The sequence below is a fragment of the Zootoca vivipara genome, chromosome 14 (genome assembly GCF_965207765.1).
Source record: "Zootoca vivipara chromosome 14, rZooViv2.hap1.1, whole genome shotgun sequence".
Taxonomy (NCBI): domain Eukaryota; kingdom Metazoa; phylum Chordata; class Lepidosauria; order Squamata; family Lacertidae; genus Zootoca; species Zootoca vivipara.
In genome coordinates this window covers 25145111-25166786 of record NC_142597.1, presented here as the reverse complement: position 1 = coordinate 25166786, position 21676 = coordinate 25145111, and the positions used below count along the sequence as shown (strand labels likewise).

Below are 21676 nucleotides of genomic sequence, written 5' to 3'. Positions count from 1 at the left end.
TTGAAAGATCTACATTGGCTCCCAGTACGTTTCCGAGCACAATTCAAAGTGTTGGTGCTGACCTTTAAAGCCCTAAATGGCCTCGGTCCAGTATACCTCCATCATTCTGCCCGGACACTGAGGTCTAGTACCGAGGGCCTTCTGGCGGTTCCCTCGTTGCGAGAAGCCAAGTTGCAGGGAACCAGGCAGAGGGCCTTCTCGGTGGTGGTGCCCGCCCTGTGGAACGCCCTCCCATCAGATTTCAAAGAAAAAAACAGCTACCAGATTTTTAGAAGACATCTGAAGGCAGCCCTGTTTAGGGAGGCTTTTAATGTTTAATAGATTATTTTATTTCATTTTTCTATTGTAAGCCGCCCAGAGTGGCTGGGGAAACCCAGCCAGATGGGCAGGGTATGAATAATTTATTATTATTATTATTATTATTATTATTATTATTATTATTAATGTGTTTTTAAAAATGTGTACCCTGCTTTCCCCCATGTGTCTCAAAGCAGCTTGCAGGGTGAAAAACATACACCTTTTTAAAACTAAGTTGTGCTAAACATTACAAAGGAGATGCAGAAACTGAGACCCACAGCCAATGGTTTGTGACCATAGTGATGTGAATGTAGAAATTCTAAAAAACGATACCTGCTATTTGTTTTCTCTCTTTTTGCAACACAATGTCAGATTTCCACGTTTGGATCTGTGAAGCCTTTTTTCCCCTCGTTCACCAGCACGGGTTTCTCCGTCCTTGTGTGCCAGACAAGGATCTGCATGAGAGGAAGCGAGGAAAGAAGTTAGATCTCTATCACCTGAACATTAGCAAACCAGCAGCACAGCTAACCAGATTCCCCAGAGGCTAAGTCTCAAATTCCCCAAGTCTCAAAACCTTGGAGTAGGTTGGTGAAAAGCCTTATGGGATTCTTTTTCTCCTTCCTCTTCTGTTTCTTGTGAGCCAATAAGACAGGGAAATGGAGCATGGGCAGAAATGACCAATTTTATGGCATCGTGTTTCAGGGCATTAACCCCATCCTTCGGTGCACTTGTCTTATCAGCAGTCACAATCCTTGGGCTTATCCATCCTTTTGCCAGTCCTTACATTTTCCTGTGACGTGTGATTTGCTGTAGAGACACCAGCTACCTTTTCAGTGGAGGTACGAGAAAATACCCTTCTTGAACCCCTTCCCATGTAAGCTTGCCCAAAGGCTAGGTGAGATCTGTGCAACTGGTGACCCAATGAGCCAGATGTGCTGCTAGCCATGATTTGGAGCCTGACAGATGCTTGGCAAATTGCTCTCCCCATGTTTTTTCTCAATTTCAGATGTGGAGCAAAAAAAAGGGGGAGCCTCTGAGGGCTGAACTGAGTGACTGAGTCACCAGCTGCCGATCTCTCCTGTACCTGAATCACTTGTGCAATTTGACAGATCAGGTTGACACGATCCATCTCTAGTGGAGTTTTAATTGTGCTCAGACCTGCTGGTCTCTAGCATTAGATGCCGTCACTCCAAGTGCAAGAGCTGTTGTAACCCATTATTGTATTCAAGTGACCAGATTGAGGCTCACAGTCATCTCTCCACCAGATTGCTGCTTCTGAATCTTTTCTGAGCTGCTAAGATTGTCCGTGTTCTGCAGTGCAGACCAGCCCAGTTACCTGTGTCCAAGTAATGGCTGAGAAAATTGGTGCAAGTTTCCCTAAAGCGGCAGACTTATCGACAAGATCTGCTCCAGAAACAAAGAGTTTGATTGGCAGTGTGTCTATCATTAAAAATAAAATGGACTAATTTCATAGTCTCTTGCGAAAATGAATTGGAATGTTGCGCACATAGGGAGGAATGTATTTCCGTATTATTTCTCTCTCTCATATAGCAGGAGTGGGAACCTCTGGCCTGGGGGCAGAATACAACCCTCCAGGTCCCTTTGCTTGGCTCTCTGAACTCTTCCACAGGCTGAAAAGGATTTGTCGCCCCCTGTTGTACATCATGCTGGCTGCAGGTGTATGAGCAGCAGATGTCAGGTATACCAAATGTTGCTTTCTGCCAAGCAGGAGCGTAACCTCCCTGGGCCCCATTCTCAAACTCCCTCCCTAAGCAAACACCTGTGCCCAGTGACCCCTTTGTTTACAGGTTCCCTCTCCCCCTGCTCTTTCTTTCTGTCTGTCTGCTGCCAGAGCTGCCAGCGTGGCCCTTTGGAGAGACACCCCCCCCCCGTTCCCCTTCAGCTCTTCTTCTTGATGCTCCTCACCTCGTCCTGTTGCCATGACAATGAACTGCATGTTCAATCGATCCTGTTTTATGCTCAAAGCTGTAGGCTCCTTTTACTGCCTGGCAAGAAAGATGGTCTGGCTGTCTGGAAATGGGAGTCGGGGCTGCTTACGGAAGATGAAAGGATTTCTGCCGGCTTGTGGGGCAGACCCTCCTCCTTCCCCCTTTCCCAGTTTTTGATACAGGGTCCCCCCCACCCCTTCTCAATTAAAATGGGAGGTGCACTTCTCTCTGCAAGAGAGAGGTGTTCTCAACTGGCCTGTGGAACAGAGGGCAGGCCTCCCTCCTTCCAGTCACATACACTATGGTTCATAAACATGGGTTTTTGCCCTTGTCTCATGGCTTAGGCTCAGGCGCAGGCTGTGCTGCAAACTGCAAAAAGACCAAAGGCTCTTGATAATTTGTTTTGTTTGGTTTGTGGCCTTTGGGACCACATGAAAGCATATCAGCGGTCCCCCAAACCAGAGCTGAATAGCCACCTGTGGAAGTCCACCAAAATAGAAGCACAAGTCTGGAGTAGTTTGCTTCCTCCAGAGGAGACCTTGGGTAAAGAAGCCCCAACAGTTCTGGATGCAGAACATCTGGAAGGAAAATGGTACCTTAGTGCAATTGGCAGCTTTTGGCTCGAGGTCGTTCAGGGTCACCAGCTCCCGGAGCAAGCTACTCTCTTGGTACCCGCCCTTCACTCCTCGCAGTTTGAAGTAAGCCTGAGGTCGCTGGAGGATGAGCCTGAGGTTCACAGCAAAGCCTGCCATGTCAATGGCAAAAGGCCGGTGGGGGTCAAATACAGTCTTCCACCCGTAGACCTTCCCGGCAGCATTCACTTTGGGCGACTCGTAGCGCAAGCCACCCACAAAGGCCACCGGCCAGACCGACACTTTCCTGGTAGTCCGCATCTGGAATTGAGGAAAGAGAGAGAAAGAGTAGGCATCGAAAGAAAGGCTCTTTTCAGTCTTCTGTATGAAGTTGTACAGTTGGCTCTACCATCTCAGGTCTTCACCACTTCATTCCCACTGCATTTTTTCTGCTGGTGCAGAACAGGTCATAAAACAGATGAAATGGTGGGTGTATACATCTTCCTTAATCACCAAAATCCCTGCATTTGAAAAGCTATCACACACAAGGGAGAAAACCTTTCCCTGGTGGGCTAGTTGTCTGAATGGAGGGGAGGGTTGTTGTTGTTGTTGTTGTTGTTGTTGTTGTTGTTGTTGTTGTTGTTGCTGTTTAAAAAGCAAGATGTACCATTGAGACACACACAGCCAGAAGTGGCACAGGCCCACTACGAATGTACCACGATAATCAAAATGTGCCAGGTCTGCCGAGTCTCTTTATGGAAAACCCCTTATCAAGTTGCCCCAAGTCTTGATGCGGGAAAACAAAGGTTTAATCCCCAACATCTCTGAATAGGGCCGGGATAGAATCTTGTTTGAATCCCTGATGAGGCACTGCCATTCAGTGTAGACAGAACTGAGCTAGAATGACCAATGATCTGGTTCAGTAGAATGAAGCTTCCTATGATACCGGTAGGTAGGGCAGTAACTCAATGACAGACCATCTGCTCTGCATGCAGAAGGTCCCAGGTTCACTCCCTGGCATCTCCTGGTGGGGCTGAGAGATTCCGCCTGCCTGAAATCCTGGGAAACCACTGCCAATCAGTGTAGACAATACTGAGCTCAATGGAGCAGGGGTCAGACTCAACATAAGGCAACTTCCTATGTCCCTAAGTGACATGAAAACTGTTCCCGATGGGGGAGGGCAGGGCATTTGCGTGAAGTTGTAGCACTTCAGATTCCCCAAAGAGCTTCTGCAGAATTCTCCACAGCTTCTAAAAACGGCTCGCTCTTCCTTCTTCCACACCAGAGGGCCACAGGTGGGAGCTGTCTCTCCGCCAAAGCTGCGGCTGCTGGCTTAACTTGCTTGGTGCTCCACGAGGCTCCGTCTCCCCGATCTTTCATCAAGTCTCTCGTCACTGCTAATTACAGCAAGAGAGCCCGGAGGAGTCCAATGCACTTAGCCTCTTGCATTATACACTTGCTAAGAGCTCAAGCCACCCACGGGGTCAGCAGGAGAGAGAGACACCAATAAAAGGTTTGCTCTGCTGGCTTCCAGTCTGTCTCCCCCCGCCACCCGCCGCCACATGCAGCTGAGCATTTGCAGGAAAGGGAGACGGAGATGCCACAAAACGCAGCCACCAGCTTTTCAGAGGGTCTGCAAAATGGCTTTCCTCAAACACGAGCATCTGTTGGCAGCAACAGCAAAAACAGAAGCAAAGCCTGATAAACATCCTGCCCCCCCAAAAGGGGGGGGAGTTCCGCATTGCACGTGCAGCTTCTAAACTGCACCCACTGTGTACTGAATTATATTTCCCCTCCTGGGTGTGTCCACATTCAGTGCCCACTTTCTGTCATCCCCCTTCAACAACTTTCACCAACCTGCTGCCCCCAAAATGTTGCTTAATGATGACTCCCATCAGCTGTTTGCTGCAAACCTGCCCTCTTCCAAGTCTGCTGTTACCCTGAGCTCTCCCCCCCCCCAAAAAAATCCAGCTTTCTGAAGCCTTCCTTGGACAACCTGCTTGTCCAATATTTCATCCTGGTTTGCTTATACAAAGCTAACACGGAAATCAGACAATAGCCAGTCTTTATTTCAATTTGTTTGCAGGGTGGTTAGACGACAACGAGCATTTACCCTGATTTGCTTGCAGGGTGGGTTCATAGTCTTTCCACTAATCATTCATTTGCCCCATCAGTGCATTTCCTCACCACAAAAAAAAAAAAAAAAATTAAGAGTATTTTATTTGTGCAAATCTAAATTTATGGTATGTTCTTGAGTTCCTCCTGCAAAATATATAACACTTGGGATGCACCCTCTTAAAGGCATTCCTATTAACCCAGTTATATGTTCCTCCAGAGTTGTCCTCAAAATCGACCTTGTTCATGGCGCTTTGGGCTTCAGGTTGGTCCACACGTGCCACAAATTAAGATGGGAGACTCTGGGGCAAGGGGGCAGGTGGGAGAGGAAGGACTGTGTGGCGTCTTCAGGAGGTAGGTAGGTGGTAGGTATCATTTGCCCTGTGACCTTTAAAGGGTAAAGGGGACCCCTGACCATTAGGTCCAGTCACAGACGACTCTGGGGTTGCAGTGCTCATGTCGCTTTACTGGCCGAGGGAGCCGGCATACAGCTTCCAGGTCATGACTAAGCTGCTTCTGGCGAACCAGAGCAGCGCACGGAAACACTGTTTACCTTCCCGCCGGAGCGGTACCTATTTATCTACTTGCACTTTGACATGCTTTCGAACTGCTAGGTTGGCAGGAGCTGGGACCCAACAACAGGAGCTCACCCCGTCGTGGGGATTCGAACCACCGACCTTCTGATCGACAAGCCCTAGGCTCTGTGGTTTAACCCACAGCACCACCCACGTCCCAGCAACCCACAGTGCCACCCGCACCCCAGCCCTGTGACATTTAGGTAAATACTAACACCAATTCCCTGTAAGTAGCAAGTTGCTCTGTCCTAGCTCCTTGCTGTCCTACACAGTCTACATAGAAGGTAGGTAGCCGTGTTGGTCTGAGTCGAAGCAAAATAAAAAAATTCCTTCAGTAGCACCTTAAAGACCAACTAAGTTTATATTTTGAGTTACCAAAATATAAACTTAGTTGGTCTTTAAGGTGCTACTGAAGGAATTTTTTTATTTTGCTTCGACTCAGACCAACACGGCTACCTACCTGTACATAGAAGGTGTTTTCTTTAAGTGCAAAATGAGCATTCAGGGACGGTACATCTGATCTGCTTCTTTGAAGATCTGTGGCACTGTCTGCTCTACCACCCCAGGACTCTTGCCATCTTGCTTCCACGTCTCTCAGTGCATCATAAAGTCATACATTTTTAGTACTTGTTCCCCCACTGAATCAAAAGCTAAGTAAATAAAACAGATTTTACTTTTCTTTGATCTTTTTTTTTAATGCCCACCTCATTTCTTTTGTCTACCCCCACCCTCACCCCCACCCACCAAGACTGTTTAAAATTAGATGACAAAGTTCCCGGAGAAAGGACATGTGTATTGTTTATGCTACTACAAGCATCATGGGTACAGATGGTGCTAGATAAACTATAAAGTGCTGGATAAACAATAGTGAAAACCCCAAAAGACTGAAGAGAGACAAAGGAATCTAGGGTTGGCCTTTCAAATGAATTGGTGGTGAATTTAGTAGTGCAAGAGCTTATCATGACCATCCCCATAGCCTCTGCCGCAAGGAGGGTCCAAAAATGTAGGAAGCACTTGGACAAACGCCAGAGAACATAAAACGCAAAATATTAGGAGCAGCATGGTTGCAATCCTGTGTGTTCTTGGGAGAAATCTTTGAACTCACAGGTGCCTGATGTGACTGTTCACCTTGTAAAACACACTCAGCCCCAGCAAAAGATGTTTGACCAACTGGGATGCAACTGTTAGCTTTTAATTAAGAATGCAAACAATATTGCATAGATGTGTTGCTGTTTAGAGGGCTGGCATGGCATGGGGATGCTAATGAAGGAAAGGAAAGTCGGGTCCAGTCTCTGCTTGATTCTCTTCCTCATTCTCTGACTTCCTCATCCGTCACAAACAAAGCTGGAAACTCCTTTGTTGGCCCATTCATTTGCTGTAGCAAGAAGGTGGTGGTAGGTAGCCTGAAGTGCCTGAAGATGACATCATGGCCCAGGCATCCCCAAACTCGGCCCTCCAGATGTTTTGGGACTACAATTCCCATCATCCCTAGCTACGTAACAGGACCAGTGGTCAGGGATGATGGGAGTTGTAGTCCCAAAACATCTGGAGGGCCGAGTTTGGGGATGCCTGTCCTAGCCCCTGCTCTGTACAAGTCCCAGAACTGTACTCCCTTGGTGTTTCTGCTCCACTCTACCCCTGGGCCTGCCGTTCCACACTGTGGCCTGGGCCTGTGGATCACCTGGTGCCCTCTAATATTTGACCAGGGAAACAACAGGCTCGTGAAAGGGCAAGAAGGGTCAAAGCTCTATGACAGAAGGCATGATTTGGGTGCAGAAAGTCCATGCCCTCCAAGTGTCCCATTTTAAGTGGGACAGCTCAGGTGGTCAGAAGCCACCCCGGCTTCTGATCCCAATCCAGGTTGTCCCATTTGGGCTCCCGTGCTCTGGTCACACCAGTCAGTTGGCTCACACCAGAGCGCAGGACCAAAGCTTACCTTGACCCTGCCATTCTTCCTCCTCCTTTTGTCGTGGGCACTTTTAGAAGCTGGCTTCCAGAAGTACACCTGCGGTGCTGGCAAAAGAGGAGGGGGCAGAGGCCACACCAGCTGTGCTGCCTGGTGCAGCATCCTCTGATGCCGCATGGGTAAGTATTGCCTTATCCTATTATCCCACAATGCCCACCTCTGAGCGAGCAATATGTGAAACCTGGTAAGATGGATGGACCTTACTTTGAGCACAAGAACACGGGAAGAGCCTCCTGGATCAGGCCAGTGGCCTATCTAGTGCAGCATTGTGTTCTCGCAGTGGCCAACCAGCGCTGTGTCATGGGAAACCTCAAGCAGGATCTGACCACAACTTCCACAAGAGCACTTTTGCCTTGTGTGATTCAGAAGCACCACTGCCTATGACTGTGGAGGCAGAACATAGTTATCATGGCTAGTAGACACGGATAGCCTCGTCTTCCACGAATCTGTTCAATCCTCTTTTAGAGTCATGCACCTTAGTGACCACCCCTGCCTCCTGTGGATGTGAGTTCCATAGTTTAACTACGCACTGCATGAAGAACTGCTTTATTTTTTAATCTGTCCTGAATCTTCCAAGATTCAGCTTCAATGGATGCCCACAAATTCTAGTGTTATGAGAGACGGAGAAAAACTTTTCTCTATCCACTTTCTCTGTGTCATGCATAATTGTATACACTTCTGTCACGTCATGTTTTACTCGCCTTCTCTCAAAAGCCCCAAATGCTGCAGCCTTTCCCCATAGGAGCATCTCTCCACCCCCTCAATCATTTAAATTGCCCTTTCCTGAACCTTTTCCAACTCTACAATAACCTTTTCAAGGTGAGGCAACCAGAACTACACACAGTATTCCAAATGCGGTCGCACCATAGATGTGTATAATGGCAGCTTTATTTTCAATTCCTTTCCTAATGATCCCTAGCATGGAATCCCCCCCCCCCAATGACCATTGCACACTGGGGCGACATCTTCATCAATCTATCTGCTATGACCACAAGGTCTCGCTCCTGGCCAGTCATTGACAGTTCAGACCCCGTGAACATATATGTGGAATTAAGAATTTTTATGCCGATACGCATCGCTTTACACTGCATTTGCCATGTTAATGCCTGTTCCCTCCTTTCGGAGAGGTCCTGTTGGAGCTCTTCGCAATCTCTCATTGCTCAAATGACCCTGGACAACTTAGCAACATCAGCAAACTTGCCCTGATGGATGCCCCAAGCCCACAGACAGCAGCCTCTAGGTTCTTGACAGGCAGTGGCTGCAGAAAGGAATGTGGGGGCAGAAGAAAGCACCAAATAAAAATGCTCACCAGAGAGAAAACAATGGAGAAGAATGAGAGAGCTGTAGCATCCATGCCACACAATTACAGCTAGAAGAGAGAGGGGTGTTCTTTTTTCTATCCTTGGGTCCTCTTGGGAAACTCACCAAACTGACTGTACCTGGAACTGGAGGTGGAGAGAGCAGCTGGCTGCTGAATGGGACATTGCTGTGGCAGCCTGAAGGAACTCCATCTGCCTTGGGCTTGCCCATAGAAATCAAGCCTACAGAGACTAGGGCAGGCATAGGCAAACTCAGCCCTCCAGATGTTTTGGGACTACAACTCCCATCATCCCTAGCTAACAGGACCAGTGGTCAGGGATGATGGGAGTTGCAGTCCCAAAACATCTGAAGGGCCGAGTTTGCCTATGCCTGGACTAGGGTGATGTCAGCCGTAACCCTTTGCTTTGTGAGATATTTACAGGGGAATTGAGAGTTTGTTTGGACCCTGAGTGAGAGCCAGGAGGTGTGTCCAAAGGTGACAGAACTGATATTGGTTTATGTCTATAAGTAATTTTGTATTACTGTGTGTTTTTGTAATATTTGTTGTTTAAATTGTCTGCTTTTGTTTTCTATACATCGCTTAGAGATATATTATTTTATATTTTAAGTGGTACAGAAATGGTGTAAATAAATATTTTCCCCAAAGAATTCTGGGACTTTGCTCTAGTCCTTTGCTAAGGGTGCTGAGAGTGGTTAGGAGACCCCGCTCACAGAGGTATGCTTCCCAGCACTCTTAACAAACCGCAGTTCCCTGGATTCTTTGAGGGGAAGTACCATAGGTGCCAAGTTCCGGATTGTAAAATCCGGGATCAGCAGCGCCGTGGCACCGGAAGTCGCTTCTACGCACTTCCGGAAATGCGTAGAAGCGACTTCCAATGCCGCTATGCCCATTTCCAAAATGTCCGCAGCACCAGAAGTCGCTTGTGCACAGCGGCATCGGAAGTCGCTTCTACGCATGTCCGGAAGTGTGTAGAAGTGACTTCCGTTGCGGCCCCAGAAGAACATGGCCGCTGGCAGGAGCTCCGTAATCCGGGGGAATCCGGGGTATTTTGCCATTCGGGACACCTGCGGGAAACGGTAAGAAAATAAGGGGGTTTCCTGGGGAAAACGGGGTACTTGGCAGCTATGGGAAGTACAGTGGTACCTTGGTTGTTAAACTTAACTCGTTAGAGGGGAAGAGCAACCCAGTGGCAGAGCACCTGAAAAGGCATGATGACCCGTTAGGAAGAAAAGAGAAGGGAAACAGAGCTGGGGTGTGTAAATCCCGCCAATTTCAATCACATGACTTCCCCCAAAGAATCATGGGAACTGTACTTTATCTCTCACAAAGCACCAATTCCCAGCACCTTTAGCAAATGACAGCTCCCAGCATCCTTTGTGGGAAGCCATGTGCTTTACATGTGTAGTGTGCATGCAGCCTCCATTGCAGAACATCTGGATGAATAAGCTATCAAAATAAGTCGATAGCTTCCTGAAACTGGTTCTCCAAAACTCTCCTTTCCATTCTAATGTGCCATGCCTCTTTCCTTTCAATTATAAGCCTCTAAGGCTTAGACCAGGCACCCCCAAACTGCGGCCCTCCAGATGTTTTGGCCTACAACTCCCATGATCCCTAGCTAACAGGACCAGTGGTCGGGGAAGATAGGAATTGTAGTCCAAAACATCTGGAGGGCCGAAGTTTGGGGATGCCTGGCTTAGACTATTTCTGTTTTATTTATTTTTTACAGTGCTTAGCAACTTTAGGTACTTTTATAACTAATGAACAAGCAAGGATATTAACAGAGTTGGTAAGGACTACAGACCAGCAGGAGAGGGCATATTTTTCATGCAGCAGGTCTCAGGCTTAGCCCCAACACCTCCAGCTAAGGTGGTCAAAGACCCCTAGAGAACCACTGACAGTTGGTGAGAGGCAGAGGTGGGATTCTGGGATCTACTCTGGGTCCCCCTTCAAACTGGTGCCATTCAGATACTGGACTACATCTCCTGCCATACCTGACCATTAGTCATGCTGGCTGGGGCTGATGGAAACAGGACCCCAGAGTGGGTTTATCCACACTTAGGGTTGCCGCCTTTGTTTTTGGCAAAATGCAGGACAGGGTGGGGGTGATTCGGGGTGTGTGTGTGATATATATATATTTTCATCTGGTGCTGAAGTGACTTCAAAACAATCCATTACAATCTATTGCAGCCTATCAGGATGGCCCCTCTGGAATTTGTCACACACATACATGAATTTGTAAATTTGTCTGCGCTTGGCTACCCAGAGCTTGATAATATGACCTTTCACACACATGTGTTTGGAGAGGATCCCTAACTTCACACACAGAGAGAGACAGTGACACACAGAGAGAAGTCCTGAAATACAGGACAAAACTGTATCAATACAGGATGTAGCATTTCACACTGAAATATGGGACAATCCTATATTATACATGACAGGTGCAATACCTTTCCACACTTCCTTTTGTGCCGCTACTTTCTCCCAGGGAAAACCGCCCTTTAGAGCTCAGCAATAGCAAACAGCAATTCAGATGTTCCCTGGATTGCCATTTGTTCTGATCTATCACTAAAGAGTGGGTTTTCCCTCGGAAAGGAGCGAGACAAGGGGGGAAATGCTCAGACCTGTGCTTTCCAGGCGTAGTATAAGCAGAAATGTGGACAAGCCCCATCTGTCTTCGTAGGGCACTCTGAGAATTGTAGCTCTGGGAGGCAAATAGGGGCCTCCTATCAACTCTCAGCTTCCTTAACAAACTACAGCTCCCACAATTCTTTGGGAGAAGCCATGACTGTTTCAAGTGACATCATAGAGCATTGAAAGTACAGTGTGAATGTGGTCAAGGACAGCTTGACCTGCACACAGGAATAACCTGAAGGAACTCCTGTTTGTTTGGGTTGTGTTCTATTTCCTGTTGCTAAGTCGAAGGTTGGTTCATGGCTTGTTACAAACCTATCAGTCAGTTTCTTTTTTTCTTTTTCTCATATCCTCCTGCAATTTTCAGCCTGCCTGCTGGTCTTTGCCAATTTTATTTAGCTTGGACTCCGTGCCTAGGCAATGGGCAATGTTTAATTTGCCTGCGTTTAAATTAATTAACATTATGATGTCGTCGAAAATTACTTCATTTCTAAATCCTCGGGGGAAGCAGCGTGTCATTTCTCTGTTCTCTAACAGCTCCTACGCACTGCCGGCAATGAATCAGAGTTAATACCCTTTCGCTGCAGGAGTGAGTATGCAGATGAGCCAAGATTGTGTGTGTGTGTGTGTGTGTGTGTGTGTGTGTGTGTGTGTGTGTGCTGCTGTTTCACCTCCCAGAAGATTTTTTTCTTTTAACAACAACCTTGCCCTCAGTGCTACAGTCAATGAGTATGCATCATTTTAGGAGATGCCAGTAAGCTGTCTTCCTCTTCTGTATGAGAGGTGGCAGCCTTATTCGTAAGAAACACAGTGTGGTGTAGTGGTTAGAGTGTCAAGCTAGGACAGGCATGGCCAAACTTGGCCCTCCAGATGTTTTGGGACTACAGTTCCCATCACCTCTGACTCCTGGTCCTGTTAGCTAGGGATGATGGGATTTGTAGTCCCAAAACATCTGGAGGGCCAAATTTGGCCATGCCTGGACTAGGACCAATGGAGGCTAGTCCATGAGGGTGAATAGGGTACGGCCCCACCAACCTCAGTCTGCCCTTAGCCCTCCCCCCTTACCTACTTACAGCTAGTCCTGGTTCCTCCTCCATAGTGTCAGGGTACAGTCAAATGAAGGAGATCTTGCGTTAGTTGTTTCCTAATTATGCCAGTGCTTCAGTCCTGTTTTCTAACATTCTCTTCAAACTGCAGTACCTGTTGTGTTATGGTACTTTGGCTTTTTGACCGATATGCAGGCGCATGGCACTAAATTTCATTCACACTGGTGGGTGTGTTGGGGTGACGTCACTGGAACATGTCACTATTCCCCCACCCTTTCCGCACATGCCTGTTTCTATGCCCCCATGATTCCCCCATGAACACATTGGGGAAATAACTGCATGCTAGCATACTGCCCCCAATTTTGTCACTTTACTCCCTCCATTTTCTGGGTTGAGGGGCTTGCAAACAGGTCCCCACCCCCCTTCCTGGAATCAGAAAACACAGAATGGAGTGCTAAACATGCACTAAATTCCATAGGTTTTCCAGAACTGATTTTTATGCCATGTGGAAAGCTCAGCCGTGGTGCAGAAAATAACCTCAGGGAAACGGAATAACCAACTGTGTGAATACAGGCTCAGTGTTGCCACTGTAGAATTCAACAAGGAGGAGGGCAAAAGTGGAATTTGTGGGGGTTGGCCTGTAACTGACCTCCATGCTTCCCACCCCACCAATCCCAATGGACATCAACCACCACTGTCTAGGACGTGGGAGACATGGGTTCAACTGAGCTCTGAAATAGTGTTTGCAAATTATGTAAGAAACAAATAAAACTGATGACTAAGATGACCAAGGTTCTGGAAAGCAAGCCGTATGATGAGTTGTTGAGGGAGCTGGGTGTGTTTAGCTTGGAGAAGAGGAGACTGAGACGAGATATGATAGCCATCTTCAAATATCTAAAAGACTGTCACATAGAAGATTGGGCAAGCTTGTTTTCTTCTGCTGCAGAGGGCAGGACCCAAAACAATGGATTCACGTTACAAGGACATTAGGAAGAACTTTCTGATGGTAAGATACTGTGTAAGATATAATGAGTATGATCTAGTTTCTTTGAAAACAAGCGGAAGTCTATTTTAGGTCTTTTTATGTTTGTTTGTTTGTTTTAATTTTCTTTTTTCTAGTATGGGATGGGATACAAACTGTAATATAGTACTGTAGATTGTTGTATAAATTTGTGAAATATGTTCAATAAAGATGTGTGTGTGTGTGTGTGTGTGTGTGTGTATATATATATATATATATATATATATATATATATATATATATATATATAGGTTTAAGGTTGTCTAAATGAATATCTTGAAATGCAAACTAGAAAATTTAATAAAAAAAACCATTAAAAAGAAAAGAAAACCAACATCAAAAAGGACACATGTACAGACACACAACAGCATGGGCTGTCATATTCAGCACTGGCTGAAGCCTCTGAACATACATGGAGTGCTGTGATGATAAAATGGGCAAGAGACTTTGGGTATAATATTGAATATGACACGTGGTTGAAACTGTGGAGTGAAACATTGAAATTTACTGCATGTACCGCTTTGAAAGAAAATGTAATGAAAATGATGTATAGATGGTACCTAACACCAGTAAAATTAGCTAAAATGTATAGAACAAGTAGTAAATTGTGCTGGAAATGTAAAGATAAAGATGGTGAATTTTATCATATGTGGTGGACATGCGAAAAAGTTAAAATATTTTGGGAAATGATATATAATGAACTGAAAAAGATGTTTAGGTATACCTTTCCCAAAAAACCGGAAGCTTTTCTACTGGGACTAATAGGAGAGGAATTAGTAAAAAGAGATCAGAGACTATTTATGTATGCTATAACTGCGGCAAGGACTTTATTAGCCCCAAAGTGGAAATCACAAGAGATACCGACGATTGAGGAGTGGCAGACGAAAATGATTGACTATGCAGAGTTAGCAAAGTTGACCTGCGGGATCTGTGACTAGGGAGAGACAAAGTACCTAAGGGAATGGAGTAAATTCATTGACTATATGGAGAAGAACTGTAGGAGTTTAAAGACACTTGCAGGACTGAAATAAATCCTAAAAAACTGGTCTAAAATGTGGGTAAAAAGGAATTGCGAGATACGAGTGAGAAATAAAGCCGAATGACGGGAGGGAGGGAAGTCAGAACTCGGCAGAGCGAAATGAAATGAGATGGGTGAACATAAGATGAATTGCATAAAAAAAATTGTTTTTGGTTTTTATTTTGTTTGTTTATTTGGAAAATGGAATAAAAAATTATTATTATTTTTTAAAAAGTACATACACGGAGTGCTGCAGTACTCACTCACCTTCCATCCGTTCTGTACCACATTGGTGGAGATGCCTACTAAGCTCAATAATGGAGGCGTCTTTTTTGAAGGTCAGGAGTGGCAACCTAACCCAGAGGGCAAGACCACCCCTTGGCAGCTTACCTCCTCAAAGAGTTCCAGGCTGTAGGTGTTATCATCATCCGCAAAGTAAACAATCCCCGGCTGGCTGTTGTTCTTGTTAAAGGTCTCTCGCAGCCACCGTAGGGCCAGGTTCCTCTGCATTGTCCCCCGGGGGATGCGGGGGTCCCTCATGTCCCCCCTCAGCTTGTAGTTGCGTGGGGTTTCCACGTTGAGGTGGGTGTAGTTCAACCCCGTGTCCCTCAGGAGCCGGGTGACAAGAGGGGTCCTCCGCTGGGAGTCCTCCACTAGGATCCAGTGCAAGTTCATCACGTGCAAAAAAGTGTTGGCCAACCGCGTCAACTCTGCCTTCTGGACCGGCCGGCTGTAGGTGGGCGTGACGACATGGATGGTGGGCAAGGCGTCCGACCAGGGAGGTGGTCGGGTGTAGACATACTCTGTCCTAACTACCTCCACGATGTCGCGGTCGGACAGGCAGTACTCCTTGGAGTCTGAGCCTTGGACAAAGTCACGGCGGGCATCTCCACCATCTTCTGCAGCAGAGCATGGGAAGGAGAAGGGCAGAGAAGGAACAACTGGTTAGTCTCCCTGGAGAAAGCTGAGAAGGCCGCTCAGAAGCAAGAAACTCTTCCAGTTTGGATTGTCGGGAGCAGAGACCAAACACTAGCAGGAAAGGATGGAGAGGGGACAAACTCAAGACACATCTGCATTACAGGAAGTTGACCGGATGATGCTTTGGCTCCCTTCCAACTCTGCGATTTTATGATCTACACAGCTCTGCACCAAGACAATCTGGATTTTCCAATCCGCAACCATAATAACCATGCCTTCTCCTACATGCCCTCTCACTCCTCTCTCATATCCACTATGCTGGCTTTTAGATTGGAAGCTCCTTGGGACAGAGTCCTATAGTCTGGAAAATTGATGGTACTGTATAATTATCACCATCTATTTTTCACTTTTTTTTAAAAAAAGAAAGAAAATAGAAAATGAAGACACATAACACGCGATGCAGGCCCAAATCTATCAATTTTTGTTTCTCTTAGTTTCTTGCTTTCCCAATCTTAAATTCAATTAGCCACATTTCCAAATCAGTATTTTTAAGTCCTCGTGATAATTCATCAGCATTTTAATGTGTGCTTCTCTGAACCTACACATTTTAAACACACATTTTTGCCTAATTACACATTTTTGTCAGCAGTCTCCTGTGTATATACAATATATATATAGAGAGAGAGAAGGGGGGGAGAGTATACATTTGGTGTGCTGTTTTCATTGATATCTATATTTTTACACATACTTCCCTCTAACATAGACATTTTTGTACCTTTTTTTGGTTGGGGAACTGCATCACAGCATTCGGAAAAAAGTGAATTTCTAGGAGAAATGTGTTTTGGTTCATGTGATGTTTCAGAAGGGGTGACTTAGGTAGGTCTGCATTAAAATGCAAATGCTGAACCAAAATTCTAATGTTTAGAATTTTGTTTAGCCATTAATTTCCACAGCAGAAAAAAATGTGGCATTTTGAAGAATACAATAGTCAACCAATACCTCCAAGAGAGCTGTGGAGAAGCCAAATGGAACCAGCCAGATTTGGGCAAAACAATGACTCTACTCTTAGGGCTACTGGCTGATTATTACTTTGTGAGGCCAACAGCACATGGCAGCCTGTTGATGTTTCACCCATGAGAGCTAATGGCAGCAGATGATCTTTTGATACTTCTAGAGAAGTTTTTGAGTGTTTCCTCTTAAAATAAATATAGTAGGAGCTTGGAGGACCTCCTGTTTCTTTCTGTTTATGCCGTGCTTGCCTTTTTGTAAATGAAAGCAAAATGTTACACAGTCACCATAAGTGCTCTCTTCTGTCCAAAGGAAACCAAACTAGCTTGGAACTTCTCAGTAAATGGGGTAGCAAGGGGTGTGCAACAATATACTGTATACCAAAACACGGTGGTGACTGCCAACAGTTTATGGATGCTCATCATACTATCTCATTAGATTCCTGCAGCATCTTCTCTTTTGGTGTAGACTACAGATTATACCAAGTGAACAACAGGATCGCTAAATAGGGGCTACAGTTCAACCTGCTGTATCAGCAGGGGCTGCCCATTCTTGTCAATGGATTGTGGCTTCGGCAGAGGGCTCAATCCACATACAGTGCCCTTGCCCCAGAAAATCCTGTTCACACCATTGTTGGAAATATTAAAAAAAAATGTCCAGTAGCACCTTAGAGACCAACTAAGTTTGTTCTTGGTATAAGCTTTCGTGTTTTCTCCAGGGAAACCTGAACATTGTAGTTCTTGGAGACATGCGCGCTTAGGTGCCAGAGGTGGATACCGGGAACAGGTCACCAATAACTCACATGGCTTCAGTTAAGTTAACTATTTACTCAAAGAAACAAGACGAGCCCAGGAGGCCAGGTCTAGTGAGCACAGCCATTCTTCCTGGCAAAGTTTGCTCCTATGAGACAGTTGCAAGGACTGAAGGTTCCCACCTCCCCACAGTCTGCACCCTTGGTTAATTCCCAAGCAATCTGAGGCTCCGTCGTCTTGCCTGTATTTTATCAATCTGCATTTGCTCTCCTCTCCTCCCCTGCCCCTGGTTCTGGACTGCTCTCTGCCTTAGCCTCTTCCTGCTCACTAAAACCTGTTCTCTCTTCCGACACCTCCTCCTCCCTCCTCCCAGTCTGCTACCACATCTCCCTCTGACCACTCATCATCCCACCATCAATTCCCTGGCTCTAAGCCTCCTTCAGTTGGGGGTTCCTGTGAAGGTTCCCCCGCTGGTGCCTCCCACCACTTTTCTGCCTCCAGCCAGTACATGGCATTAGGCATCTCTGGAAAAGAATTCTCAGCACCGTCACCCAACTGCATTTCTCAAGATCCTTTTGAGGAAACCATGACAGTTCAAGCAATGCAAAGCCAAAGTTCCTAATCCAGATGTGGAAGTTGGAAGGAGCTGTCGCTGGGCACACCCAGCCGCAAGGCACCTGAAAGAGCAATGCTTCGCAACACATTATGGTGGCAGTTCATGTTTCCTAGCAAGATGGTACGAATAAGAATGCATGGTCTATTTTAGATTGTAGGCTCCTTGTGGGTGGAAACCCATCTGTTCGCAGCCTTGTGAAATGTGTGAGGCAACATGTACACTTCTGGCACTGAACGAATACAACTGCAGCAGCATTAATGCTAAATAATAATAATAATGATAATAATAATAATAATTTCTGTTCGCAATTACTCGAGGTACAATTGGACATGCTCTCTTGTGGTTGCAAGAAATTAGCTGCATGGCCATTCCCCATACTTTAAGGTTATTCAGAAAGGACTGAAATATAATTTCCCCACCAGTCTATTTACCAGTTAAAGGTCAGGTGTTTTTTTACGCTTTCCAGGAATGGCTAGCTGATTCATGGAGCCGTTTCAGTCAGCATACCAACAGCTCAACCACATTTTAATCCTAATGTAGTGAAACACTTTGTCCATAGCTTCATCTAAAAGGTGAAGAAATTTGTTTAGAAGAGCACTCCTGGTTCAGACCAATGGTCCATTTAAGTCCAGCATCCTATTCTCAGTGTGACCAAGCAGATGCCTGTAGGAAGCCCGGAAACAGGACACGGGTGCAACAGCACTCTTCCTGCTTGTGATTCCTAGTGACAGAAGTCAGAGGCAAATTGCCTCTGGTTATGGAGGTAGCTCGTAGCTGTTAAGACTAGTAGCAGCCTTCTCTTCCAAGGATTTCTCCAAACCTCTTTTTAAAGCCATCCAACCTCCATTTAACAGCATTTGCCAAAAGGTTATGACTGAACAGTCCCACATTTAACGCTGCATCTCGCTTCCGAGTTTGTATGCCAAGAACTGTTTGCATCCACACGAGCCTGCCCATTTTCTATGGCAGAGGTGACTGAGGTGATGCCCTCCGTATCAGACTCCAATTCCCATCATCCATAGCTGTTGACCTTGTTGCCTGGGACTGATGGAAGTTGCTGTCCAAAATATCTGAAGTTGGAGAAGCCTGTTCTAGCTTATGCCCCCCCAAATGCATTTGAGAGAGATCTAAAGTAATTGACACCAGCCTTTAGAGTTTGCATTGTGGTTCACATCAAAAGCCCAGCATAATCCAGAGTATATTGGACTAAAACCCTGGATAAACTGGTAAGGATTTTCTTTGTCGATTCTTATTAGACCTCAGGGATTATCAGTTTAGGACAGGGGAGAACTTGTAGTCCATTAGATGTTGCTTGACTCTTAACTCCCATCATTAAAGGAGGAGGCGAGCCGTGTATACATCACCCATAACTCCTTAGAAGAAAAGTGTTGTAACTACAATAAACAAATGAGCTCCATAACTGTGGCCATACTAAACGGCACTAACTAAATTTTATTATTTATATTTATTTGTTATCAGTATTTTTATACCTCTCTCCAACCATATTCCCAGGATGGATTAAAAAACGTATTTTTAATGGGAAAAAAAAGAGGAAATACACCAAAATATAAAGTTAGCAGAAAATATACTTCCATGAATGAAGCATATACCAAAGGTTGTGTCATTGCATTCTACTTTATGGAAAGGTCAAAGAGCAGTAGCTCAGTGGCAACCACAAGGTTCCAGGTTTAGTCCTGAGCATCTCCAAGTGCAGCTGGGAAAGACTCTTCTCTGAAATGATGGGATTTTCCCTGTTAGTCAGTGTAGACAATGCTGAGCTCAGCTGACCAATGCTTAGGCTGGGCATAAGGCAACTTCTTGTTTCCACATGAGCCTGCCCTTTCACTGATATCATTTACTGCAGCTGTATATACCATGATTAGATGGGTGGTACCTGGAGATGATGCCTTTTTGGAGGAACACCTTCTTCAAGGATGTTCATCGAGACCAATGTTGTGGTTTATATAGGTGTCTGATAAAGACGGTCTCATTCTCCCCCCTGGCTTCTGCTTAGAAGCTGTCTGGTTGGGACGAGGTCTTAGCTCACGTGTATTGCACACAGAAGGTACCAGGGCCAACCCCTGACTTCCAGGTAGGGCTGGGGAAAATGCCTTGCATGAAACTCTGGAGAGTCCCTGCTGGCTGTGTAGACAACACTGAGCTGCATGGGTCAATGGTCTGACTTGACAAAAGGCAGCTTCCTTATCCTTACCAGTCCTGGGAAGTTTAGGAATGCTAGTCCTTAACCTGTCACAGGTCACACTGTATCCGGGCTGCTCTTCCTGAGTTCTCTAGCTGTTTCTCTTGGCTGGGGGGTGGGGGAGGTCTGTGTGTGTCCTGTAGCCTGTCCTGACCCATCTCAACTAGCCCTTAGGTGTGGTGGAGGGAACGTCAGGATCACCAGTGCTAAGTAAAGTGAGGTTTCTCTACCTGACTGAGGGAGGGAACATCTTGTCCCTCGCCTCCTGCAGCAAAACCAGCCCTGTTGCTCCCACAAGATGCTGTAATGGCCAGGAGTTTAGAGGGCTTTAAAAATGAAAGATCTGACAAGAGTCATGGAGGATAAACCTCGTCTCCGTGGCCACAAGCCAAGAGAGATAAACGGAGAAGGAAATATAACTCAGTGGCAGAGCTCGGACTTTGCTTGCAGAAGGAACCAGGTCCTTGGCATCTCCTAGGTAAAATGATCAAGCAACATGGCTGAAAAGGAGCCCAGAGAGCCACTGGTTGTTTGACTTGACCAAGGTGGGAAACATATGTCATCGAGCCCTAGTGGATGGAGGCTAACATCTTGTGTACACTGCTTCCTGAACACGAAAAGAGCCTTGTTGGATCAAGCCAAGGGGAGCCTACCTAGTCCAGCATCCTATTTTCAGTAGGAAAATGGCAAGCAGGATTTGAGCCTGCGAGGAACCCTCCCCTCCTGCAGTTTCGAGCAACTGGCATTCAGAAGCATTGCTGCCTCCGAGCGGAGGCTGTACTGGATGCAGAATAAATGAGAGTATGTACACAGTCTAAGTAAAACCAACCCATATAAACTCCAAAACCGTTTCCACCCTGCAAGAAGCTTGGAAGAACGCTGTGTGGCTGTGAGCTGCCCGAGGATGAAAATGATCAGGGTGGTGATGGAAGAACTGGGAATGAGCCATGGGGGGTGTTGGGTTGGCGGTGGTGGAAGCAAGAGGTGGGCACAGCTGGCCCAGGCCGGTGGCTTTCTCCTCACCCTTGTGCACGGCAAGCAGCGGAGCAATGGTGCTTTGGTGCCACACGGTGATGAGCAGTGTCCAGGGAAGAACTATCAGCACGATAGCCAGGATGTCTCGACGCTTCGGCATCTCCAAGGCTGAAGGGACCCACAGCTCCTCATTACCTGACAGCGAGAACCCCAGAGACAGAACAGCAGAGGACATGGAGAACAGAGATAAATGGACAAGAAGGAACAACGGCAGAGAGAGAGAGAGAGAGGAGAGGGCGGCAGAAGGTGGCACGGCTCGTCGGTCTTACCAGTACTCACAACCCACCCATTGCACAAGCAGGTTTGCAGGGACAGCTGCTGCCAGAAGAGGAGGAGGAGGAGGAAGGACAGGCCGCTGCAAGCGGGGGACGTTCCTCCAGGAGCCGCCAGCGAGGAGGATTTCAGGGTCCCGTTTGGACAGAGGCCTGCAAGGGAAAGCAGAAAGGAAGAGGCAGAAAGAAGTGCTTGAGGGTTGGGCGGGTTCAACGTTTCGCTTGCTAAAGCCTGCCTCGTGAGTTGCAGTATCAATCTGGGTCTTGACTTAGCCCTGGAACCTGTTAGTTAACAAGAGGGTGAAATCTTGCAAAGAGCCTTTCCTTTGCCACTGGGTATCTACAGCAGGGATGGGGAAGCTGA

At 46.4% G+C, this 21676-nt stretch overlaps 1 protein-coding gene across 1 annotated transcript; it reads right to left on the bottom strand.

The window, feature by feature from the left end:
• Window positions 1-548: 548 nt before the first annotated feature.
• On the bottom strand, window positions 549-21339 carry B3GAT1 (beta-1,3-glucuronyltransferase 1). The gene is made up of 4 exons (XM_035139644.3): window positions 21029-21339; window positions 14902-15410; window positions 2843-3139; window positions 549-752 (listed from the first exon to the last, which is right to left on the bottom strand). The coding sequence occupies exons 1-4, from the start codon at window positions 21213-21215 to the stop codon at window positions 666-668; spliced, it is 1080 nt and encodes a 359-aa protein (XP_034995535.1). The 5' UTR covers window positions 21216-21339; the 3' UTR covers window positions 549-665.
• Window positions 21340-21676: the final 337 nt, after the last annotated feature.